This window comes from Ornithorhynchus anatinus, chromosome 3 (assembly GCF_004115215.2).
Source record: "Ornithorhynchus anatinus isolate Pmale09 chromosome 3, mOrnAna1.pri.v4, whole genome shotgun sequence".
NCBI classification, from domain to species: Eukaryota; Metazoa; Chordata; class Mammalia; order Monotremata; family Ornithorhynchidae; genus Ornithorhynchus; species Ornithorhynchus anatinus.
Genome location: NC_041730.1, coordinates 71,775,200 through 71,800,975, shown reverse-complemented (window position 1 = coordinate 71,800,975; position 25,776 = coordinate 71,775,200). Strand labels below are relative to the sequence as shown.

The window sequence follows — 25,776 nt, the reverse complement described above, 5'->3', positions numbered from 1 at the left end:
CCGCTGCTCGGGAGCCGCGCCTGCGCAGTCCGATGTAACACGGGGGGGCAGGTCGCTGCTCGGGGGCCGCGCCTGCGCAGTCCGATGTAACACGGGGGGGGGGGCAGGTCGCTGCTCGGGAGCCGCGCCTGCGCAGTCCGATGTAACACGGGGGGGCAGGTCGCTGCTCGGGGGCCGCGCCTGCGCAGTCCGATGTAACACGTGGGGGGGGGCAGGTCGCTGCTCGGGAGCCGCGCCTGCGCAGTCCGATGTAACACGGGGGGGCAGGTCGCTGCTCGGGGGCCGCGCCTGCGCAGTCCGATGTAACACGGGGGGGGGCAGGTCGCTGCTCGGGAGCCGCGCCTGCGCGGTCTGATGCACAGTGGGGCGGGCAGGCCGCTGCTCGGAAACTGCGCCTGCGCAGTCTGACGCAACGACGGGAGGCCGGGCGGCAGCGAGGCGGGCGGCAGCGAGGCGGGGCCTCCGGGCTGTCGGTCGTCACACTGCGCGGCGCTCGACATGGCGCTGGAGGTGGCCAGGGCGGCCGCGGCAATGACGCTGGGTGAGTGAGGGCGGACGGGCGGCTCCCACCCCTGGGGCCGCCCTAAGCGGGAGCTGCGGGCCCGGGGGAGCTGAGCCTGCTGACCTCTGACCTCTGACCTTTCCCGGCCCGGGGGGCGGGGGGGGCAGCCTGGGCCCCCCCCCCCCGCTCTGCCCCCGGACCCCCAGCCGCATGGCCATCCCCCCCCCTTTAGTAACAATAATAATAAGGTTGGCATTTGTTAAGCGCTTACTATAATAATGTTGGTATTTGTTAAGCGCTTACCATGTGCAGAGCACTTTTAATAATAATAATAATGGTATTTGTTAAGCGCTTACTATAATAATGTTGGTATTTGTTAAGCGCTTACCATGTGCAGAGCACTTTTAATAATAATAATAATAATGGTATTTGTTAAGCGCTTACTATAATAATGTTGGTATTTGTTAAGCGCTTACTATGTGCAGAGCACTTTTAATAATAATAATAATGGTATTTGTTTAGCGCTTACTATAATAATGTCGGTATTTGTTAAGCGCTTGCTATGTGCAGAGCACTGTTAATAATAATAATAATGGTATTTGTTAAGCGCTTACTATAATAATGTTGGTATTTGTTAAGCGCTTACTATGTGCAGAGCACTGTTAATAATAATGATGTTGGTATTTGTTAAGCGCTTGCTATGTGCAGAACACTGTTAATAATAATAATAATAATAATAATAATAATAATGGTATTTGTTAAGCGCTTACTATAATAATGTTGGTATTTGTTAAGCGCTTACTATGTGCAGAACACTGTTAATAATAATAATAATAATAACGGTATTTGTTAAGCGCTTACTATAATAATGTTGGTATTTGTTAAGCACTTACTATGTGCAGAACACTGTTAATAATAATAATAATAATAATAATAATAATGGTATTTGTTAAGCGCCTACTATAATAATGTTGGTATTTGTTAAGCGCTTACTATGTGCAGAGCACTGTTAATAATAATGATGTTGGTATTTGTTAAGCGCTTGCTATGTGCAGAACACTGTTAATAATAATAATAATGGTATTTGTTAAGCGCTTACTATAATAATGTTGGTATTTGTTAAGCGCTTACTATGTGCAGCGCACTGTTAATAATAATGATGTTGGTCTTTGTTAAGCGCTTACTATGTGCAGAGCACTGTTCTAAGCGCTGGCGTAGATAGAGGGTCATCAAGTTGTCCCATGTGGGGCTCACCGTCTTCATCCCCATTTGACAGATGAGGCAACTGAGGCCCAGAGAAGGTAAGTTGGTATTTGTTAAGCGCCTCCTATGTGCAGAGCACTGTTCTAAGCGCTGGGGGAGATGCAGAGTCATCAGGTGGGCCCACGTGAGGCACATAGTCTTCATCCCCATTTGACAGATGAGGGAACTGAGGCACAGAGAAATTAATATTTGTTAAGCGCTTACTATGTGCAGAGCACTGTTCTAAGGGCTGGAGGAGATGCAGAGTCATCAGGTGGTCCCACGTGGGGCTCACGGTCTTCATCCCCATTTTCCAGATGAGGGAACTGAGGCACAGAAAAGTGAAGTGACTTGCCCACAGTCACACAGCTGACAAGTGGCAGAGCTGGGATTCGAACCCATGGCCTCTTGACTCCCAAGCCCGGGCTCATTCTACTGAGCCATGCTGCTTTAGACTGTGCCCGTCATTGGGCAGGGACGGTGTTTCTCTGTTGCCCAATTGTCCATTTCGAGCGCTTAGGACAGTGCTGTGCACATCGTAAGCGCTCAGTAAATACCATTGAATGAATGGCAGGGACGGTCTCTAGCTGCTGCCCAATTGTCCATTCCGAGTGCTTAGGACAGTGCTCTGCACATCGTAAGCGCGCAGTAAATACCACTAAATGAATAAATGGGCAGGGACGGTCTCTGTTGCCCAACTGTCCATTCCGAGCGCTTAGGACAGTGCTCTGCACATCGTAAGCACTCACTAAATACCACTAAATGAATGAAGGAGCAGGGACGGTCTCTTTCTGTTGCCCAGTTGTCCATTCCGAGCGCTTAGAACAGTGCTCTGCACATAGGAAGTGCTCAATAAATGCGATTGAATGAATAGGCAGGGACGGTCTCCATCTGTTGCCCAATTGTCCATTTCAAGGGCTTAGTCCAGTGCTCTGCACAGGGAAGTGCTCAATAAATACCATTGATTGAATGAAGGGGCAGGGATGGTCTCTCTCTGTTGCCCAATTGTCCATTTCAAGCGCTTAGTCCAGTGCCCTGCACATAGGAAGTGCTCAATAAATACCATTGATTGAATGAAGGGGCAGGGATGGTCTCTCTCTGTTGCCCAATTGTCTATTCCAAGCACTTAGTCCAGTGCCCTGCACATAGGAAGTGCTCAATAAATACCATTGATTGAATAGGCAGGGACGATCTCTCTCTGTTGCCCAATTGTCTGTTCCAAGCGCTTAGTCCAGTGCTCTGCACATAGTAAGCGCTCAACAAATACGATTGAATGAATGGGGATGGGGTGGACCCGCCCTCCCCATTATCACCCGCATGACTTCTTTTCCCCTCGGACCTCTGGCTCCGGGAGGCAGGTTTTGGGTTCATTCCATAGTATTGAGCGCTTACTATGTGCAGAGCACTGGACTAAGCGCTCGGAATGGACAATTGGGCAACAGAGAGAGATCGTCCCTGCCCAACGACGGGCTCACGGTCGGGGGAGACGGACAGCAAAGCAAAACAGAACAAAACGAAAACAAGACACCACCATCAAGATAAATAGAATCAAGGGGATGTACACCTCACTAACAAAATAAATAGGGTAATGAATAATGTATCGAAGTGAGCACAGTGCTGAGGGGAAGGAGGAAGAGCAGAGGGTGGAGGGGGAGCAGGGGGAAGGGGGCTCAGTCTGGGAAGGCCTCCTGGAGGAGGTGAGCTCTCAGGAGGGCTTTGAAGAGGGGAAGAGAGTTTGGCGGAGGTGAGGAGGGAGGGCATTGCAGGGTAGCGGCAGGACGTGGGCCGGGGGTATCGGGAGGAACGATGGCCGTCGTTCGCCGCTTTAAACAACCACTGGGGCCTTCGTGAAGCCTTTGGTTTGCGCTGAGCATTTGGCGGGTGGGAGGGGGTAGGCACAGGGCGGTCAGATCGGACACGGTTCCCGGCCCTCGTGGCACTCTTGGTCTACGGGGCGAGTGAGAATTGGTGTCATCCTTGACTGTGCCCTCTCCTTCACCCCACACATCCCATCCGTCACCAAAACCCGCCGGTCTCAGCTTCACGGCATCGCCAAGATCCGCCCTCTCCTCTCCATCCAAACGGCTGCCTTTGCTGGTACAAGGTCTCGTAATATCCCCACTGGATTATTGCATCAGCCTTCTCTCTGATCTCCCTTCCTCCTGTCTCTCCCCGCTCCAGTCTATTCTTCATTCCACTGCCCAGATCATCTTTCGAAAGAAACGCTCTGGGCATGTAACTGCCCTCCTCAATAACCTCCAGTGGTTGCCTGTCAACCTCCACATGAAGCAAAAACTCCTCACTCTAGGCTTCAAGGCTCTCCATCCCCTTGCCCCTGCCTACCTCTCCTCCCCTTTCTCTTTCCACTGCCCATCCCGCACGCTCCTCTGCTGCTCACCTCCTCTCCGTCCCCTGTTAATAATAATAATGTTGGTATTTGTTAAGCGCTTACTATGTGCAGAGCACTGTTCTAAGCGCTGGGGTAGACATAGGGGAATCAGGTTGTCCCACGTGGGGCTCACAGTCTTAATCCCCATTTTACAGATGAGGTAACTGAGGCCCAGAGAAGTGAAGTGACTTGCCCACAGTCACACAGCTGACAAGTGGCAGAGCCGGGATTCGAAATCACGACCTCTGACTCCAAAGCCCGTGCTCTTTCCGCTGAGCCACCTGTTCTCGCCTGTCCCACCGTCGACCCCTGGCCCACGTCCTCCTGCCGTCCCGGAATGCCCTCCCTCCGCACTTCCGCCAAACTGACTCTCTTCCCCTCTTCAAAGCCCGACTGAGAGCTCACCTCCTCCAGGAGGCCTTCCCAGACTGAGCCCTCCCTTTCCCTCTGCCCCTCCTCCCCTCCCCATTGCCCCTACTCCCTTCCTCTGCTCTACCCCCTTCCCCTCCCCACAGCACTTCTGTATATGTGTATATATTATTTATTACTCTATTTGATTAATGATATGTATATATCTATGAATCTATTTTGATGGTATTGATGGCTCTCTACTTGCTTCGTCTCCCCCCTTTTAGACTGTGAGCCTGTTGTTGGGCAGGGATTGTGTCTATATGTTGCCGAATTGTACATCCCAAGCACTTAGTACAGTGCTCTGCGCACAGTAAGCGCCCAGTCAATACGATCGAGTGAATAAACCATTTAATTCCCTTTTACGGACGCACGGAGAAGTGAGGTGAGTAGGCCAAGGTCTCAGAGCAGGCAAGTGATGAAGTTGAGGAGCTGATGGTGGTATTTAAGCGCTTACTATGCGCCAAGCACTCTTCTAAGCGCTGGGGGAGATACAAGGCAATCAAGTTGTCCCACATGGGGCTCACAGTCTTCACCCCCATTTTATAGGGGGGGGAAGGGAGGCACAGAGGACTCAAGTGACTTGCCCAAGGTCACACAGCTGACAAGTGACGGAGCCGGGATTAGAACCCGGGCCCTCCGACTCCCAGGCCCATGCTCTTTCTAGTAGGCCAGCCTGCTTCTTTACATTGGCATTGTCTTTGGAGGCCCTTTGGGGTTCTTGATGGCAAAATCCACAGAGAACAAGGTACCCGTGTCTCTCATTTTCTTACAGGCCCGGTCGGTAAATTCTTTTTTGACTGAACTTCCTTTACTCAGTTCCCCTCCCAGGTCTCCCTCCTTTCAGTTACCGGAGCATTACTTTTACAGTTTCTAATTTAACTTTGAACCACTATTTACGATTTGTACCATGACCCTAACAGGTAGCAAATAGCTGATAGTGTAAACTGATGCTCATTCCCACCCAGCTCAAGCCTTACAGATAAAGCGATGTAAGCCCTTCCTTAACAAGAGCGTCTTTGAAGATCTGGACTGCAAAGTAATAGGTTGTCAACCTCCCTTGATTTTCTTGACACTGCACATTTTAAGTGACTTGTCAAATGCTGAAGCATCCCGGTGCAGTTGCACAGCTGTCTGGTAGAGAGGCCTAGCAATTAATCGTATTTATTGCAGGGCACTGTACTGAACACTTGTCTTCTCTCAGTAATGTTTATGGCCTTTTAGGAGACAACCTAGCCAAAAAGAAAAAGCATAGAATTAGGAATTCTGACATCCAAGTTCTAGTACAAGCAGCGTGACTCCGTGGAAAGAGCACTGGCTTGGGAGTCAGAGGTCATGAGTTCGAATCCCGGCTCTGGCACTTGTCAGCTGTGTGACTGTGGGCGAGTCACTTCACTTCTCTGTGCCTCGGTTACCTCATCTGTAAAATGGGGATTAACTGTGAGCCTCACGTGGGACGACCTGATGACCCTGTATCTACCCCAGCGCTTAGAACGGTGCTCTGCACATAGTAAGCGCTTAACAAATGCCAACATTATTATTATTACACCTTTTCATTCATTCATTCAGTTGTATTTATTGAGTGCTTACTGTCTGCAGAGCACTGTAGTAAGTGCTTGGGAGAGTGATTATGTTGTTTTTGTTTGTCTGTCTCCCCCGATTAGACTGAGCCCATCATTGGGCAGGGATTGTCTCTATCTGTTGCCGAATTGCCCATTCCAAGCGCTTAGTACAGTGCTCTGCACATAGTAAGCACTCAATAAATACTATTGAATGAATGTATGAATACAGCACAACAATGTGACAGACATTCCCTGCCCACAGCGGACTGTGGCTGCCCTGTCCAGAGGACTTCAATAGAGACCATGCCCAGTCAGATTTTTTTTTTAAGCTAGTCCTGTTCTCAGCAAATAAAGAGTTTAGCATCCTGATTACTGTTTTCAGAATCATCCTGTTAGCTATTTCCAAAGTGAAACACAAAGGGCTTTTGATATATCCAGTATATCCAAAACAGAACTCATCCTCCCACCCAAACCCTGACTTCCCCATCCTTATCACTGTAGACGACATCGCCGTCTTCTGTCTCTCGCAAGCCTATAATCTTGCCATTATTCTCAAATCATCTCTCTGATTCAACCCACATATTCAATCCGTCACCAAACCGTATCGGTTCTACCTTCACAGAATGTTTAAAATCCACCCTTTCCATTCCATTCAAACTGCTATTACTCTAATCCATGCACTTACGTCCTGCCTCGATTACTGCACCTCCTTGGATATTATATCCAGTGTTGCTATTTGCTAATATTGTTGCTAATTGCTATTTATTTGTTGCTACTATGCTATTTATAAAACATCAGTTTAACTTTGAGAAGCTTTCTGATCCTGTGGAAAGAGCATGGGCCTGGGAGTCAGAGGACTTGAGTTCTAATCCCGGCTCTGCCATGTATCTGCTGTGTGACCTTGGGTAAGTCACTTCGTTTCCTCTGTGCCTCAGCTGTGGAATGAGAATTCAACCCTCCTCCCTCCTGCTTAGCCTGTGAGCCGTTTGTGGGACAGGGACTGTGTCCAGCCTGATTAACTTTTATCCACCCTAGTGATTAGGACAGTGCTTGGCACACTCATCATCAGTCAATAAGTGTGTTGAAGCTTCCTTTCTATTTCAACTGGGGGAAGCTGGATTTTGGAAAACTGGATTGAAATACAATGAGGTCTGTAATCCATGTTGTGTAGATTCAATTAGTAAGTAGTATAATAATAATAATTAGGGTATTTAAGCGCTTACTGTGTGCAGAGCACTATTCTAAGCGCTGGGGTAGATACAGGGTAATCAGATTGTCCCATGTGGGACTCACATTTTTATTTTATTTTTAATCCCCATTTTTACAGATGAGGTAACTGAGGCCCAGAGCAGTTAAGTGACTTGCCCAAGGTCACACAGCAGACAAGTGGCCGCATCAGAATTAGAACCCACGACCTCTGACTCGCAAGTCCGGGCTCTTTCCAGTGCATAAGGCACTCTAAGGCACCCTTCGGGTCTCTCCCACTTTACCTCGCTGATATCCTGCGACCTAAGTTCCTCCAAAGCCAATTTGCTCTTTGTACCTCTGTCTCTCCTATCCCACCGCCAACCCCTTTCCCACCACCCCCTTTTGGCCTGGAGCTCCCCTTTAATATCGGACAGTCCACCACCCTCCCCGCTTCTAAAATCACATCTTCAAGTGGCCTTTCCTGACCACAAGCTTCCCGACTAAGCTCTCCTCTCCCCTCCCCACCCTCCCGTCTGGGTCATCTATTCGTTTGGATGTGTACCCCTTAAGCACTTGATTTTATTTACTGCAGTTGTTTTAATGAGATGTACATCCCCTTGATTCTATTTATTGCTGTTATTTTTGTCTGTCTGTCTCCCCCGATTAGACTGTGAGCCCGTCAGTGGCAGGGACTGTCTCTATCTGTTGTGGGTTTGTACATTCCAAGCTCTCAGTACAGTGCTCTGCACATAGTAAGCGCTCAATAAATACTACTGAATGAATGAATGAATGAATACTCGACCCAGCCCCACATCAATCAGCGATATTCATTGTGCTTACTGTGTGCATCCTGAGTGCTTGAGAAAATGCAACAGAGTCGGTAGACACTTTCCCTGCCCGAAATGAGCTTTATCAGTCAGTCCATCAAGGATTACTGTACTAAGTGCTAGGAAGAATGCAGTATAACAAAAGTTGGTAGAAACGTCCCTTACTATTTCCCCCAGCTGTCTTCTCACCTGAAATAACAATGATAATGATGTTGGTATTTGTTAAGCGCTTACTATGTGCAGAGCACTAAGCGCTGGGGTAGATACAGGGTGATCAGGTTGTCCCACGTGAGGCTCACAGGTAATCCCCATTTTACAGATGAGTAACTGAGGCCCAGAGAAGTTAAGTGACTTGCCCACAGTCACACAGCTGACAAGTCAACCCCCTGTATCCCCTGATCTTCCCCCTGAAAACTGTAAGATTCTTCTGGGCAGCGATCGCGTTACCCATTCTCTTGTAATCTTTCCGAAGCACTTAGTACCGTGCTGTGGACACAGTGGAGACTCTGTAAATACCTTTGATCCCGTGAAAGTGCCACACACGATATAAAATATCATAAACTCTGCTGCTTAGAGAAGCAGCGTGGCTCAGTGGAAAGAGCATGGGCTTTGGAGTCAGGGCTCATGAGTTTGAATCCCAGCTCTGCCACTTGTCGGCTGTGTGACTGTGGGCAAGTCACTTCACTTCTCTGTGCCTCAGTTCCCTCATCTGTAAAATGGGGATTAAGACTGTGAGCCCCACGTGGGACAACCTGATTCCCCTATGTCTACCCCGGCGCTTAGAACAGTGCTCGGCACATAGTAAGCGCTTAACAAATACCAACATTATTATTATTATTATTATAAACTCATTTTGTGACATAATGAACAGTGACAAAAAGATAATTGTGTTACCTCCAGTGTTTCCTGTGGATTTCCGATTTTCCGATCAACGTAGATTTCCTTTGAAAGGTTATATGTGACTGGTCGTGGGGATGTGGAAAACAAATAATTGAAGATTAATTAGCTTATTAAAATTTTTTTTATGGTATTTATAGAGTGCTGTGTGTCAAACACTGTTCTAAAACACTGGGGTAAATGCAAGATATCAGGTTGGATGCAGTACTTTTTTTTTTTTACGTAGGACCGACTGTCTAAATCGGAGGATTTTTTCCCCCATTTTGCAGATGAGGAAACTGAGGCACAGAGAGGTGAAGGGACTTGTCCAGGGTCACACAGCAGGTAGAGGGGGGATTAGAACCCGGGTCTGGTGACTCCCTGACCGGTGCTCTTTTTACTAGGCTACTCCGCTTCTCATTGGGATTCTTGTTGGCAGTCCATTTGGGATGTGATAAGTAGAATACTGGCTCAGTGGAAAGAGCACGGACTTGGGAGTCAGAGGTCGTGGGTTCTAATCCCAGCTCTGCCGCTTGTCAGCTGTGTGACTTTGGGCAAGTCCCTTCACTTCTCTGTGCCTCGGTTCCCTCATCTGTAAAATGGAGATGAAGACTGTGAGCCCCACGTGGGACAACCTGATCACCTTGTATCCCCGCAGCGCTTAAAACAGTGGTTTGCGCATAGTAAGCGCTAAACAAATACCATCATTATTATTATTACCGGACAAAGTAAGTGCTCAATAAATACGATTGAATGAATGAATTTATGAATGAATGAGTTTAAATTAATTCAGTTCATTCAATCACATTTATCAAGCGCTTACTACATGCAAAGCACTGTACTGTACAGTAAAACAGTAAACAAATTCCCTGCCCGCAGTGAGCTTAGAGTCTGAAGCAGCTGTTTTGTTTTCCAGGAGAGTTGTATGTCTCTGATCGAGAAGGAAATGATGCCACTGGAGATGGGACGAAAGAAAAACCTTTTAAAACGGGCCTTAAGGTACTCCAGAGTTTCCTACATTTTCATTTATAGTTTTAGTGACCGACCCCATATTGGATAATATAGCACCTAATGCTGCTGCTAGAGTTGAGGCTGTTGCCACACTCCCATGCATTTCACTCCAAGCATCAGATTATAATAGTTTTGGAATTTGGTCTATTTTTAAGGGAAAATAGGTCTGCCATGCGAAAGAAAACTGAAGCTAAATAAATGTGATTCAATAATGATGACAGTATTAAGCAGTTGCTATATGCCAAGTGCTGGGATAAATTTGAGATAGAACTGATACAGTCTCTATCCTCACAGTCTAGGAGGGAGGCAGAGTAGTATTTTATCTAATTTTACAGGTGAGTCAATCAATCAGTGGTATTTATTGAATGTTATGTGCCCAAGCACTTGAGAGAGTTACGTTCCCTGCCCGTAAGGAGTTTACAGTGTAGGCTTTTCATGAAATTAAGTGAAAATTAAGTGACTTGCTTAAGTGATTGAGCTGGGGCAAGGTCCCACGCCATACTCTATCCACTAGGCCACGATGCTACTGTTCGGTTTTTTAAGCGTTCCAAGTTCTGTTTTATTAATAATGGTATTCGGTACGTGCTTACTATGTGCCAAGCTCTGCTAAGCATTGTAGATATGAGATATTCGGATCGGACAAGTCCCTGTCCCACATGAGGTTCACAGTGTATGTCTTTAGTCCTTATTTAACTGGCAATCCTTTGCCAGTACCTCTGTGGTGCTTTTTTCTATTTAGGAGAAATGCCCTGCTTTCCTTATTGGTGAAAGAAACATTTTGATTTGCAGGGTGTCTTTACCAAAAAGGTGTACCAGTGTACTTTTAGTTAATTATTTCCTTAGCCATCTTGAGTTTTTGTCATCCCAATACTTGAGAAAAATCAGGATGAGTCAAGACAGCCAAGCGAAAAGCGAATTTACTGAAACGTACAATATAAAACAAGGCTGTAAAGAGTAATTTATTGAAAACTCTGAAATGCATTTTAATCCTGCCATTATAAAAGATAACGATATACCTGTTCAACTCCTAGTCACGTAGGGCCTTGATTGGATGAGTTTCTTTAAGGCACCCATCAGCCTTAACTTGCTCTTGGCAAAACTCAGGTATAGTCACTAAGCTTGGTGAATCTGGGCAGACTATCCATTCTATCGCAGCTGAATATAGGGCTTTTCTCAGTAAATACTATCGATTCATTGATGGATACCCTGCTTCCCACAACAGTGGCTGAGCGGCAGAGAGGGCTGGTTGGGCCATCAGAGGATAGAAGGATTCCGCTTTATTCGTTAAGGATGATGTTGCTGGAGTAGATAAACTGAGATCAAGGTATGAGGAAATGGGAGCCAACACCTTTCATTTGGTGTTATTCTCAGGTAGGGGCTCTCCCAGGACACTCTTCCTGTACCATTACTTGCCCGTGGTGTGTGCCTGGCTCTTCTACATGCTGGATGATTTCACCAGGAGGGGCTGGTGGGAACACCTTCCTCCAGAGGCTAAAAATGATGCATTCTGTTATCCGCCGAAAGTCTGAAAAGGAGGAAACTTGAAGAAAGATGATATTCTGGGCATAGAGGGTGCAGCCTTGAGAGAAGGTTTAGGATTGCTAAATTGTTTTGTTTCCCCACAGAGCCAGGGCAATAGCGGTGATTAGCTAGGAATTGAGGGGGACAGTTAAGGATTTGTTGAGGGACTTGGAAATCAAGATCAGGTCTTGATTCTGATCCATAAAGCAAGGAGAAGCCATGATGCGGTTGCAAGATGGTAGCCGTGAATGGTCAATTTGTTGGGCATCGTAGTTATTCTTGGCGGTAAGTGTTTGAGGCTTAACTGAAGTACCACAGTGCCGGTAATGTAAAGTTAGGTGAGGAAGGTCCAGGTGAGAAATAATGAGGCCTGAACTAGAGCTGTGACTTTAATGATGGAGCTGACTGTAGGAGAAAACAAGCTTGCAGATGTAGTGTTGAAGAGCATCACTTATAGTACTGAATTTGGGCCAGACTATGAAATAACAGTTGGAAATTTCATCAGAATCCATATTTATAAGTTATTTTTAGAGAAATAGCCAGTTAATTGAAGAAAAAGTTGTGTCAGAGTAATTGCCTCACATCTCCCTTCATATGTAGGTGGAGACCTGGCTTTTAGTTCAGGAAGGCAGGTAATAATAGTTCGTAAGCTTGAGCACAGACTTGTGAAGCTAGTGAAATTGAACTAAATATTATGCATTGGGTAATCTTTTCATTAATGCAGAGCTTTTCCCTCTTCCTTCTTAGGCTTTGATGACAGCGGGGAAGGAACCATTTCCTACCATTTATGTGGATTCCCAAAAAGAAAATGAGGTTGAGTGACTTAAATGACTTGCAAAATTATAATCATTTTATGAATAAGAATTCAGTATTTTGAATTAACCTTTATATCTCTTTTAGAGGTGGGATGTTATTTCCAAGTCACAGATGAAGAATATCAAAAAAATATGGCATAGGGAACAAATGAAGAGTGAATCCCGAGAGCAAAGAGAGGTGGGTTGGGAAGAAGTCATTGTTTTTTGCTTAGAGAAACTGGAAGCAGTTTCTTAAAGGTTGTGGTTTTTTGGTTTTTTTTAACAGGCAGAAGACAATTTGCGTAGAGAAAAAAACCTGGAAGAAGCAAAGAAGATTACCATTAAAAAAGATCCAAATCTTCCAGAGCCAGAATGTGTGAGTAAAAGCTTGATGAACTTCTCCATCTTTAAGAGGTGGGGTTGGATTTGTGCAGTAGACCGTCTCTGCAAAACAAAAACACCTCATCTCAGCTATTCTTCAGGCAAGCCCAAATAGTTCATTCATTCATTCAATAATATTTATTGAGCGCTTACTATATGCAGAGCACTGTACTAAGCGCTTGGAATGGACAAATCGGTAACAGATGGAGACAGTCCCTGCCCTTTGACGGGTTTACAGTCTAATCGGGGGAGACAGACAAGAACAGTAGCAATAAATAGAATCAAGGGGATGAACGTCTCATTAACAAAATAAATAGGGTAATGAAAATATATACAGTTGAGCGGACGAGTACAGTGCTGAGGGGAGGGGAAGGGAGAGGGGGAGGAGGTTCTCTGGTGGTTCGCAGGTGGCCTGTTAGTTCTGCCATTTCTTGGGTAGAACCAGTCTTTTCTCTATTTTGGGGGGTAGATATTTTGAAGCAGCAAGGCCTACCGGAAAGAGCATGGGCTTGGAAGTCAGAGGACCTGGGTTCTGGTCTTGGCTCCACCACTTGTCTGCTGTGTGACCTTGGGCAAGTCGTTTAACATCTCCATGCCTCAATTCCCTCCTCTGTAAAATGGTGATTCAGATCATGAGCCCCATGTGGGATGGGGACTGTGTTCAACCTGATTAGCTCATGTCTAACCCAGCACTCAGTATAGTAAGTACTTAAGAAATACTATTAAATAAATGTATATGTTTCTTCCTTTGTGTAGTCTCCCCTACTTCTCTTTGTTCCCTTGATTTCTAACCATTTCTCCAATTTGTCAATGTTGTTGAAAAGTTTTAGTCCTACCCTTCAGGCTGTTAGCCAGCCTTCCAAATTTAGGGATCCCGCTAGATTTATTCTCCATCCAGTTGTCTGTCAATTGTATATATCGAGTGCTTGCTAGGTGCAGAGCACTGTACTAAGCATCTGGGAGAGTACAATGCAAAAGAATTAACAGACAAGAATGTATGATGTATTGTATAATATATCTTTAAAAACAAATTATAATTCTGACTTCACAGGTAAAGATTGATGCTTTAGAGGCTTTCCGGGGGCAACGAGTAAAAGTGTTTGGTTGGGTTCACAGGCTGCGCAGACAAGGTAAATTGTGTGTGTTTTTACTTGTATCTACTGTATTTTAAATGTTTTTAAGGAGTATTAGGCTTACATAAGGGAGAAGAATTGCTGCTTAATTAACATTTACTAATAGCACTTCCAGTTGTATTGCCATTCTAGGAAAGCCTGATTTAAGCCTGATGTTGAATCCTTAATTTGCCTCTTAATCATTTAGTTGAATTTTTGCTAGTTTAAATAAAATGCTTCAATGAGGAGAAATGTAAACCTTTAACTGTTATAGGTTTTCTTTTTAAACAAACCCTGCATCTTTTTAAACAAACTCTGTAATAGAAGAAAGACAAATTCTTCAAGAGTGATATCAATTATGAAGCATCACTAATTGGGTACCCCTACCATCCTCGGGTAATTTAGGACTAAATTAGTAGTTTAGGGAAGTTTGGATTTTCTAGAAATCTTTAGCCCCAGCCATAGGATTTTGTTTTCCTTTGGCTGGAGGGGAAGGAGCTTCTCAACTCTTGGAGAACCTGTTCAGGTGATTTTGAGCATTTGACTTCTGTTCCTTCTCTTAAAAAAAGGAAGAGGGAATATCTTCATTCATCTCCAAAAGACTTGAGAAAATTTCTTCCGATTGCAGCATCAATTTAGGAGGGAACCCTCAGGCTTTGTTGGCTTCAGTGGAAAGCAGCTAGGGGATCTCATCCTAATCCTGCTCTCTCTCTTTGACCCCTTCCAAAAGAAAGAAAACCCCAAAACCTACAACTTTGGGATTGGGATAGAAATATTTGAAGTTATTTCTGTCTCCCTCATCATTGGTAGAACTCACAGGTCTCAGAGTTACTGTAGTATTTATTGTGGAGTGTGTCACAGTTTCAGGGGTTGGATGAGAAGATATTAACCCCCCACGCCATAGAGACATTGAGGAGCAGATCTGGTTGAAAAAGGAATTTTGGAATTTCTCCTCTGTCAGCCACCCTTCTTTTTCCTAATTGGATTATCAGGCCCAACATTTACCTTGGTACCCTGTCCAGTTTAATTTACAAAGTGTAGTGTGCCAGTTACAACCCCTTTAAATGGCCATGTTTCTAGCTCTGGGTACGACAGCACTCTAATTCCTGCTCTGGAGACAACAGCAACCCTCAACTGGAAGGATAAACCAAAATGGCTAAAAAATATTCCAATCCCATTTCTCCGTGGGCATTGCATTCTTGCTGAACTCCATGCTAAGGAAAACTGGTTTCCTAGGGCATGAGTTTTAGCCGACGCCGTGCGTACGCTTGCTTCTGAAGGCAATGAATTGCGGCCTATTTGGGTAGAGGTTTGGTGCGGGAATTCCTTAGTGCCTTAATATCCAAAACATATAAAGCAACTTCCGTGGAAGAACTGGGACTGCATTTAGTTCTGTTTTTACTCCTCTGGCCCTGGGACCCAAAGTAGCGAATAGGGGAAGGAAAGCAGCCGTTTGATGCCCCCAAATCCAGCTGAGCTTCACTTGGGGCCACAGTAGGCCCTGTAGAGCCTTGCCACAGGTGCCAAACTGAATCTTCTGAGTAGCCTGACCGTCTGATCTAAGCTGACTCAGTGGTTCACTGCCAGGTAGACGTGCCAGTTTACTCCAAACAATTGGCCCCCTTCTGTCCCTCCCAGCTACCCACAGCCCACAAAACTCCTCCAGTGCCTAAGGATGTCTGGCCACAAATGTGTGCCTGAATACAGAGTTAATACAGAGCATACTTATTCACATGCTTTCTAGCTACACCCTTCCCCTTATCTACCCTGCCCCGTGAATCACTACCACTCTTGACAACCGCCCGGGAAGGTGCTGACTAGAAGGAAAAATAAATTTGATTTGAAATTCTGTCATTCAGGAGTCTGCTGGTTCATGAGGCATTTAGGGTTCATCATTTATCTAATTCTCTTCCCCTCTTCAAATCCCTACTTAAAGCTCACCTCCTCCAAGAGGCCTTCCCAGACTGAGCTCCCCCCTTTGTCCCTCTGCTCCCTCTACCCCCCACTTCACCTCTCCGCAGCTAAACCCTCTTCTCCTCCCTTTCCCTCTCCTGTCCCACCCCCTCAGGACTGTACTCATCCGCTCAACTGTATATATTTTTATCACCCTATTTATTTTGTTTATTTTGTTTAATGAGATGTACATCACCTTGATTCTATTTAGTTGCCATTGTTTTTATGAGATATTCTTCCCCTCGACTCTATTTATTGCCATTGTTCTTGTCTGCCCGTCTCCCCCGATTAGACTGTAAGCCCGTCAAACGGCTGGGACTGTCTCTATCTGTTGCCGACTTGTACATTCCAGCGCTCAGTACAGTGCTGTGCACATAGTAAGCGCTCAATAAATACTATTAAATTGTTTGAATGAATGAATTTAAGGCTCTCAAATTTGGGCTTCTGAGCAGGCTCTAGAAAGGAATGCGGGTTGAAAGCCATTCTAGTAGCACTCATAAGGAACTTTTTGGTTAATTTTTCTCTTTTTAATTTCTAGGGAAAAATTTAATGTTTGTGGTGTTAAGGGATGGTACAGGATATCTTCAGTGTGTCTTATCCGATGAACTGGTAATGTTTTTCCCTCTTCCCCTGTGGTACAAAACTAAGCAAAATCAGTTTTATCTTTGAATCAGTCACTTGTGGTTGAAATTGTAACTTCTGAGATTGTTCAGGAATCTGCAGTGATTAATTAGTTTTAGCCCCCAAGCTCAAATTTTATGTCGAGGTGTAAGAAGTGAAGGTTGAACAAGGGGAATCTTGGTTTTTATTTTGGGAATTTGCAATACCTAACAACTAAAAATGTGACAATAAAATGGCAAATTGTTTAGATGAAAACAATTGCTTTGATAATGAAATGAAGATTTAAATATATTCATGCGTGTATTTGTATGTTTATACAACACACCCATGCATTTTATCTTAGTCCATGCACTAATGACAAATTCAAAAATAACATCCCAACAGTTTGCTTCCTGAACAGGTGATTTCTATATAGGGTTAAAGATGCCTTAGAAAATCGATAACCCCCGTCCTCTTAAATATAGTCTCCTCAGGCTAGAAGTGTGGTCTTGCGATATTACTGGGAAGCTTGCAGTGCTTATCGGGTTTTAAATATATAACAGTTTTATTCAGTACGTTCAGTTTTCATTCATATGTGTTGAAAAAAAATGTATTCAGAAGTCGGTCTCTTCGTGCCAATTCATAGGAGAGTTTATAAGAGTAAAATTGGCATTTGTGAACCTTTGTTTCAGTGGAAAATAAAGGATTCTGTTCCAGTCAGCGTGGCCTAATGGAGAGAGCACAGGTCTGGGAATCAGAGGAGCAGGGTTCTAATCCTGCCTCTTCTACTAGCCTGCTATGTGACCCTGGGCAAGCTACTTCTCTAGTTTCCTCATCTGCAGAATGGGGTTTCAATACCCGTTCTTCCTCCTACTTAGACTATGATCTTTTATCTATCGCAGTGCTTAGTACAGTGCTTGGCACATAGTAAGTGCTTAACAAATACCTCAGTTATTATTATTACTCTTAAACTCCTATTTCTATAATTGATGTATTTGCTAAAATACTGAAAAACAAAACCCTTTCCCTGAATTTAAGTACCACCTATTTACTAGTGAGTTTGTTTCGCTAGGCAACTGGAACATGATGTACTCATGGTCAAAAGTGGTGATTGTTAATTTTTTTATATAGTTTTTATTTTTTCCCTTGGACTGTTTATTACCAAGTCTTCCTTATTGTTTACATTTTTTATTATCTTAAGAATATATTTTTTTTCACCGGGTGGAACCAGTGACTATTGCATTCTGATAGCCGTACCTCAGGTATGCATTAGCCTCCTCTAGATTGTAAGCTCGTGGTCAAGGAATATGTCTGCTAATTCTGCTGTGTGGTACTCTCCCAAGCACTTAATACAGTACTCTGCACAAAATAAGTGCTCAGTAAATATGATTGACAACAGACGAGTGCCGGATCTGGGATTAGAACCCAGGTCCTTCTGACTACCAGGCCCGTGCCTTGTCCACTAATAATGATAGTGATAATAACTGTATTTCTTAATCATTTATTATAGTAATAATAATTGTGGTATTTCTTAATCATTTACCATGTGCCAAGCACTGTACTGAGCGCTAGGGTGAACACAAGCAAATTGGGTTGGACACAGGATTTAGTCGTAATCCCCATTTTACAGATTAGGTAACTGAGTGCCAGAGAAGGTAAGTGGCTTGCCCAGGGTCACACAGCAGACAAGTGATTTAGGCAGTATTAGAACCCAGGACCTTGAGAATCCCAGTCCCAAACCTTATCCACTAGACCACGCTGCTTCTCATGTTGAATTTGGGTTAGAGAAAACAGAAATACAATGTATTTCTTTTAACAAGGACTGTCTAGAAGATGCACTAGAAAAGTGAACTTCTGTTTCTTATAGTGTCAGTGCTACAATGGCGTAGTCTTGTCCACAGAGAGCAGCGTTGCAGTGTATGGAACATTAAAGCTTACTCCAAAAGGCAAACAGGTAAAGTAATAAGTTTCTTACAAAATTGATAATGTTTTAAAACCATTTTTTTGTTTGTTTTACCAATAGTAACTTCTTTGCATAATCCTTATAATTTAGTGTTTGTCAACAATTGCGTACTTTTTTCTGAAACCACTAGCTTCTCAAATGTTAGGCTGGCGGTTAAATTACCCACCAGATGGAGTACCGGAGTCGAGATAATCGAGGAATGCTAATGACGAAAAACTAGGGCTGTAGAGTGCTTAGGAAGAGTGTGCATCCCACCTTAAAATCAGTTGGATCGTGGAAGTTGCCTCAGAAAGAGCAGGATTAAGGAACAGATTGGGATTAAGAGTAAACAATTTACCCATAACTTTGTCTTCGCAAACTTTGATGTTTTTTTCCTTTCCTGAAATCAGTCATTTCTCAAGTGATATTTTTTTTTTCTTAATCCATAAAGTTGCTTTATAAAAAGCAAGAATGAAGATGTGTGGCAACTAGGGTTTTGGAATAGCTACAGTAGCTATCTGGGCCACTGGATGGGGTTAAAAAAAAAAAGCACTCGCTAACAAATGTCATCTTGATTATCTTATTTGCAAAATGCTTGCTAAATGGTTTTGTGGGTTGTTCCTCACTTTCTGTAAAGAATCTGAAGAACAATTTTTATTTTAGGTTTAGTCATCTAGTAAATTACTGAGCCCTTTAATAGTTCACTGATCCACACAACTTGATATCTACTAGTTTGTGACAGTGTAAGAAAAATTAAAGACCCTGATTCAGGATGTAGATACATACAATAAAGACAGGTTGGTTCTATAAACTGTATTCCCATTAGGCTAAAGAGATCCCCATGAGCAGCTAAAATATTGTTTCATTGATTATTTGCGAGCAAAACTGGCCAATGGGAAGAGTCCTGAATGTAATGTACATAACACCAATTTGTGGCCTAGGTGCAAATCCAGAAGCTCTTTAGTTGTTTCTTCCAAACAATGTTGTTTTAGGTATTTGGCTACATTTCAAGAAATGCAAATTGCCAAGTATCACAACGGTCAGCAAACACAAAATATTAGTTTTGGGGTTTCTATTTTATTGGGTTTTTTTTTTTTGATATGAAGAAAAGTCAGCTACGCTTGCTCAGACAGAATTATCTCTTTTTTTCCAGGAAATATGATCTGAACCAAAATCTTGTAGTAACTGATTAAGTTGGTGGTTTGTTTTTTTTACCCTTCAAAAACCAGGCTCCGGGAGGCCATGAACTGAGCTGTGACTATTGGGAGCTGATTGGCTTGGCTCCAGCTGGAGGTGCTGATAACTTGATAAACGAAGAGTCCGATGTTGATGTGCAGCTCAACAACCGACATATGATGATCAGAGGAGAGAACATGTCAAAAATCTTCAAAGCGCGTTCAGCAGTCACCCGTTGCTTTAGGGAGCATTTCTTTGATAGGGGCTATTGCGAAGTAAGTATAGTTTTTATGACAAGTTGCTTTATTGCCGTTTTACAAAGCTGGGAGATTGGTGCTGCCCTATGCATATCCACTTACATTTTTTTTTCCTGATTTTATATAGATTACTCCTCCAACATTAGTACAGACCCAGGTTGAGGGGGGCGCCACATTGTTCAAACTTGATTATTTTGGAGAAGAAGCATTTTTGACTCAGTCGTCACAACTGTATCTGGAGACCTGTATTCCAGCTTTAGGAGACGTTTTCTGTATCGCCCAGTCATACCGTGCGGAGCAGTCCAGGACTCGCAGACACCTAGCTGAGTATGGCAGTTAATTTTGAGGGGTTTTTTCTGACTTTTTGGAGAGATATAATGATAATCATTGTGGAAATGGAGTGCTTAACTGTGTCTTAAGCACTGGGATAGATACAACATAATTTGGTTAGGTACCGTCCCGGCCCCTTATGAGGTTCACAGTCAAAGGGAAAGAAAGAAGAGTTCATTTAATACATAGTTTCAAGAAGCAATAGGATTGGGCTGTAGTAAACCTTCTGTAATTTTAGAGTTAATGTCACATTAAAGGAAGGGTATAAGAGTGGGTTATGTGAAATTTTTTAAAAATTCCATGAGCAATGCAGATGTAAAAAGCAGTACTTAGTAAAAGATTACTCCTAGAGTCTGGTAAACTAAGGGAGATTATGTGTTTCAGTTATCACTCTCCACAGTGTGGACAAGAAAATTATCCCTTGTTTCACTTTATTACTTATAATAGTGAGGAATTTAAGTGCTTGCTATGTGCCAACCACTGTACTAAGCACTGTGGGGGATACAAGATACCTCAGTCGCACAGTGTTGCCCAAATTGGGGCTCATTCTAAATAGGAAGGAAAACAGGTATGTAATTCCCTTTTTACAGATGAGGAAACTGTGGCTCAGAGAAACTAAGTGACTTGCCCAAAATAACACAGCAGGCAAATGGGATTAGAAGCTTTATTATTCTCTTACTCAGGACCATGTCCTTTTCACTACAAGTCACGAATAACTGCTCAAGTAATTTTAATGTAATAGTATTGAAAGCCAACTGAGTGATGTAAACCATCACTCTTGGAGATGCAATTCCTAAATTCATTTTTCATTATTAAACTCTCTTTAGAGAAATGGTAGGAAAAGAAAAATCAGTAAGTATCCCTATGGCATCAACTTATTTTTCAGATACACTCATATCGAAGCAGAGTGTCCCTTCTTGACCTTCGATGACATGCTGAATCGTTTGGAGGACTTGGTTTGTGATGTGGTAGACAGAGTCTTGAAATCACCTGCAGCAAGCCTGGTATACGACCTCAATCCGGTACGTATTTTTGGAATTGAACGCTGCAGTACTGTTTGGTATGGCTTTAGTGGCCCTGTGTGAATTGAACCACTCTCGTGGACTGAACAATTATTGAATCATTAAATGTCTGCGACAGTGGTTTCTGACTAATTCCATACTTGCTTATCTAGTAAATATTTGACAAGTCATGTATCTATAGCTGCATCATTAGAATTGGGGTTCTTATTTGTAAATGACTGGTATAAGTGATATTTCAGAAGCAAAGAGTATTTGATAATTTTATATTTTTCTATTTAACCCAGGGCTTCAAACCCCCCAAACGACCTTTCAAAAGGATGAATTATTCAGACGCCATTGTGTGGCTGAAGGAGCATGATGTGAAAAAAGAAGATGGCACTTATTATGAATTTGGAGAAGTATGAAAAATATTTTTGTCTTTGTTTTTTCTGATTTTTGATTTTGTTGTATGTGGAATATTACATTTTAAAGGGAAAGTATTTGATTTGTGTAGTCTTGAATTTATTATTTAGGAAGTAGCCTCCTGATATCTAAATTCTTCATTCCTGTTCCTTCCCAAGCGTCCGTATTAGGCCTCCTGTGTTTGGATACTACCTATAATTCTTCTAGACTTCTTATTCTTCCCTTTTATCTTCATCTCCCCTACTTAAACTAGCATTAAACATCTTTAAACTCCTATATTCCAAATTGCTATATTCCAAATTGCACAAGGCAAGATCCCAATATGTGGGGCCATATTGATTTTTCCCACCCCACCAAGGGAATTTTATGTGACGCCTACTAAGTTACTGTTTTTCTCAATCACCTTCTTTCGAGCAACCTTTGTTAAAAGCCAACTGGAAGTATTAAGATGTTAGTGTAAAGTGGGGGAAAAAGCGAGCCACTCTGTAGTAGACAGAGGAACGTAGTACCTCATTAGTGGCTTCTCTAGGTGTTTTACATTGCATCGTGAAAGATGCAGAAGGGATTACTAAGAGGACAGGTGTGTAGCCAAGTTACATGCCATCACTTAAGACCATTTACCATCTTGACAGCCCACGGCCCCCAGAGGGAAGAATTGGGATCATTGGGTGTGACACTTAAATATCATTCATACTTCTTAGTTGTAAAATTTTAAATTGGGTGTGATTTGCTGAAACAGGCTTAATGGAAAGGGGATGAGTGGATGATCAGCTTGATTCATTTTTGAATAACATTTTTAGCCTCCTAAGGCATAGATGGTTTTATTCTAAATGCTATATTGAACTTTTGTTCAAATCTGTCTTCTGAATTATATCTTACTACCTCTGAAAACATAAGTGATTTACAGAGGCTGTTTAAATGGGGAAAGAAAAGCATGTAAAAGAATACAAGTGGCTATGACTGTTTGAATATTGGTTTTTCTAATGTGCTTTCATGTAGATCAATGTCCTCAGATATTTATTGATTTCCTAATGCTCACGGGATAGATGGGACACATTGACTTCAGAGCCAGACAAAACCAGCTTCTGAAATGTCTCATCTCCCAAAGCTCTCTTTCTACATTTCTAGTCATCATAATAGATTTTTTTGTTTTTTGCTATTTATCCTGTAAGTGATATATTCCATCAAGTAAATGTCCTAGATGGTGAGCTCCTTGTGGGCAGAGAACACGACTACCATTTCTCTTGTATTGTTCTCTCTCGAGCACTCACTCGAGTGCTCTGTATACAGTAAGCGCTCAGTCAAATCAGTCGTATTGATATCAGTCATATCAAGTGCTCAGATATCATTGATTTATTCTGATATGCAGAGAAGCGGGCATGCTCTGTGGCTTCATATTCACGTGGCTTCTTTCAGCTGTCTATATCGTGTTAGCCGTGCCGCCTTTAAAAGACAGCCTTCTATATTTGAGGCTTGTCTTAGTTTGCAGTACCGAGAGGGTAAAAGCCCAGTAGAAGAAAAAACAACTCCTGATGTCCTGTTGAGTTTCCAGTTGTAAATGTTAATGAAGTCTTATTTAACCTTAGGATATCCCGGAAGCCCCTGAGAGACTGATGACAGACACCATTAATGAACCAATCTTGCTGTGTCGATTTCCTGTAGAGATCAAGTCCTTCTATATGCAGAGATGTCCTGAGGATTCCCGGCTTACTGAATCTGTCAGTTGGTGATTGACGCAGTATTAGTGGTCTTCCTTTTTCAGTGGGTTGCTGGGTGGGGATTGTTTGTAGGGTAATTAATTGCTTTTTAAAAAAAACACAAGTATTGCAACCAAGGGGCAATATTTCTCACACTTTTTAAATTATAACCTTTAAATGTCCAAAGGGGAAGTTATATTCCCCACACTGATGTCTTTTAAGTTGATGGGGAGTACTACGTTTAGATGTTTTAAATTTGAGTCTCTCTGGTTTCACTTAGCACAGCTTCTTGCCTCCTTGCTCTTTGGTTCTAGGTTGATGTGTTGATGCCTAATGTTGGTGAAATTGTAGGAGGCTCAATGCGTATCTGGGATAGTGAAGAGCTGCTAAAAGGTTACAAAAGGGAAGATATTGACCCCACTCCTTACTACTGGTATACTGATCAGGTAAATAGAACAACTTCCATTTGATTTTTGTATTTTATCACTCTCATTTTCCTATGGGAAATTTTTTGAGTCTGACTCGGGATTAATATTCCAGCTGTTTGTCTCTAGGCTGCTTGGCAGTTGTTGCCAAACGTATAGTGAGGTAGACAGATGCATTTAGGACCAGCTTTCCAGTTGAAGACAAATTAATCTGGCTGATTTTATTATCAACTTTGCGCATTAATAGTGATTTTTATTTTAAAAGCTCTCCGAATATCTTTTTAGTGGCCTCCTGCCGTTACCTCTGATGAAGTGGTAACAGGAAGGGCGCCAGTGACTTGGCTAAAGCCAAGTATTGAGTTAAACCGGATAATTTGAATTTCTGCTTTCCCCTTTGGTGTTTAGGCTGTTTAAGCGCAGGGATGAGAAGGCCAGATCATTTCTTTTTATAATTTCTTTTTAAGGCCTCCTTATAGGCTGGGTTCTGGTGATCTGAGAGAGTGTGTACACATTGGTAACTCCTTTGGCTTCCTGCTGTGAGGGCTGTTGTAATTAACTTCATGGTAAGGGTCATTTACTCGGAGGCAGTTTTATTCTGAAAATAGGCTTCTAACTGCCTGTTTTTTTCTTCTAACAGCGAAAGTATGGTGCTTGTCCTCATGGAGGTTATGGTTTGGGCTTAGAACGATTCTTAACATGGATTCTAAATAGATACCACATCCGAGATGTATGCTTGTACCCACGTTTTGTTCAACGCTGCAAACCATAACTGCCTCTTTGGAACATCTGCATTAGGAATACGCATTTTAAGAGAAAAGAAGATATTTGCAACTTGTTTCAACTTCATTCAGAAATTGAATGCTAGTATAAAATTACTTGAATATCCCAACCCTTCAGATGACATTACATTTATTTTATCATTTTAAGAAAAACAGTTGATGCCACGAAACACTTTGTGATCTGTACATTTCAGCTGTGTAACCAACATTGAGTTATGGCTCATACCGAACTGATTTGCTATATCTGCTCGATCACGTGCACTAGGTTTTGGTTACACGGATTACTTTTTAAAACCATGTCTAAAACATTCTGGTAACTTCATTTTTCTCTTATGTTCAACTGGAATTATGCGTTCGATAATTTAAAACATCCTATTTCATCAGTTACAGATTTAAAAAAATGATTCGAAGAAAAAAGTTTGAGGAAAATTGTTTAGATTTTCTTGCTTGGCAGTGGGGGGTGGTAACGGTGAGATGGACTTTTGTTTGCAATTATTACTGTCCTGTTGTACATTTTCTGACATCTCTAGCCATTCAAAAGTTTTAGTACAATTCCGGAACAATTCTCGGTCTTTAATAGAACTGTAATTCTACTTAATATAAACCCATTTTAACAAGTAATTTCAGTTCCTCCTTTATTGTATTGCACAAAGATGAAGAGGCAGTCTTGTGGAACATGAATCACTCCACTTCCCCTTCCACTAGTTTTCTAAGGAGTTGGAAGCAGGAATAATTTGAGTTCTGAAAGTGTAGCCGAAGTCTCGACATAAGCGAGGGCTGGTTGTTTACACCTCTTTATTCCGCATTACAGTATTACTTGGGTTACTCGATATGTAGAAGACATTTGTTCCATTCAGGTTTTATCAGTTTCCTAAGTGTGCATGTCAGGTACAATATACTGTAATCTTGCTAATCAATAAATTCATAGCAATGTATAGAAATGCTTTCCCTGGTGCGATTATTTTTAAAGGCTATAGATTCTGTACTAAGATTCATTGCATTTCGTAGTTTCTAAAAGGGAAGTTTTGAACTCTCAGTATAAGGTGCCATGACAGGTCTATACACAAAATGGAATATGCGGCTGCCTCCGTGATTGTAAAAGTGGCTGTTTTGTAGGCATTTTTGAAGGTAAGAATTTAATCAGTGGTGGGGAGCCGAAAAGACCGTGACTGGTCTACGCTTCCCCAGGGACCGGGAAAGGTTGCTTAACCACTCTGTCGCCCCTTCATTATTCATTCATTCAGTCGCATTTATTGAGCGCTTACTGTGGGTAGAGTACTGTATTAAGCGCTTGGAAAGTACAATTCGGCAACAAGTAGAGACTATCCCCTACCCGGCAGCAGGCTCACAATCTAGAAGACAGGCTCACATTAGTCTAGC

At 42.9% G+C, this 25,776-nt stretch overlaps 1 protein-coding gene across 2 annotated transcripts; it reads left to right on the top strand.

The window, feature by feature from the left end:
* The first annotated feature begins 431 nt into the window (after nucleotides 1–431).
* On the top strand, nucleotides 432–25,337 carry NARS1 (asparaginyl-tRNA synthetase 1). 2 transcript variants are annotated; one of them, XM_029060524.2, is made up of 15 exons: nucleotides 432–541; nucleotides 9,911–9,993; nucleotides 12,274–12,339; nucleotides 12,427–12,519; nucleotides 12,607–12,696; nucleotides 13,753–13,831; nucleotides 16,305–16,375; nucleotides 18,234–18,320; nucleotides 19,538–19,759; nucleotides 19,869–20,068; nucleotides 20,958–21,093; nucleotides 21,378–21,491; nucleotides 23,082–23,213; nucleotides 23,507–23,638; nucleotides 24,255–25,337. In XM_029060524.2, the coding sequence occupies exons 1-15, from the start codon at nucleotides 499–501 to the stop codon at nucleotides 24,384–24,386; spliced, it is 1,680 nt and encodes a 559-aa protein (XP_028916357.1). In that variant the 5' UTR covers nucleotides 432–498; the 3' UTR covers nucleotides 24,387–25,337. The 2 variants fall into 2 exon arrangements, with proteins under 2 accessions (XP_028916357.1, XP_028916358.1); XM_029060525.2 differs by lacking the exon at nucleotides 432–541 and adding an exon at nucleotides 1,766–1,803 and having other exon boundaries at nucleotides 24,255–24,478.
* The last annotated feature ends 439 nt before the right edge of the window (nucleotides 25,338–25,776 follow it).

Coding starts and splice junctions, on each gene's coding strand:
- NARS1 (XM_029060524.2), top strand. CDS start 499: ATGGCGCTGGAGGTGGCCAGGGCGGCCGCGGCAATGACGCTGG. Junction 19,760..19,868: donor TTGATAGGGGCTATTGCGAA/GTAAGTATAGTT, acceptor GATTTTATATAG/ATTACTCCTCCAACATTAGT. Junction 20,069..20,957: donor ACTCGCAGACACCTAGCTGA/GTATGGCAGTTA, acceptor CTTATTTTTCAG/ATACACTCATATCGAAGCAG.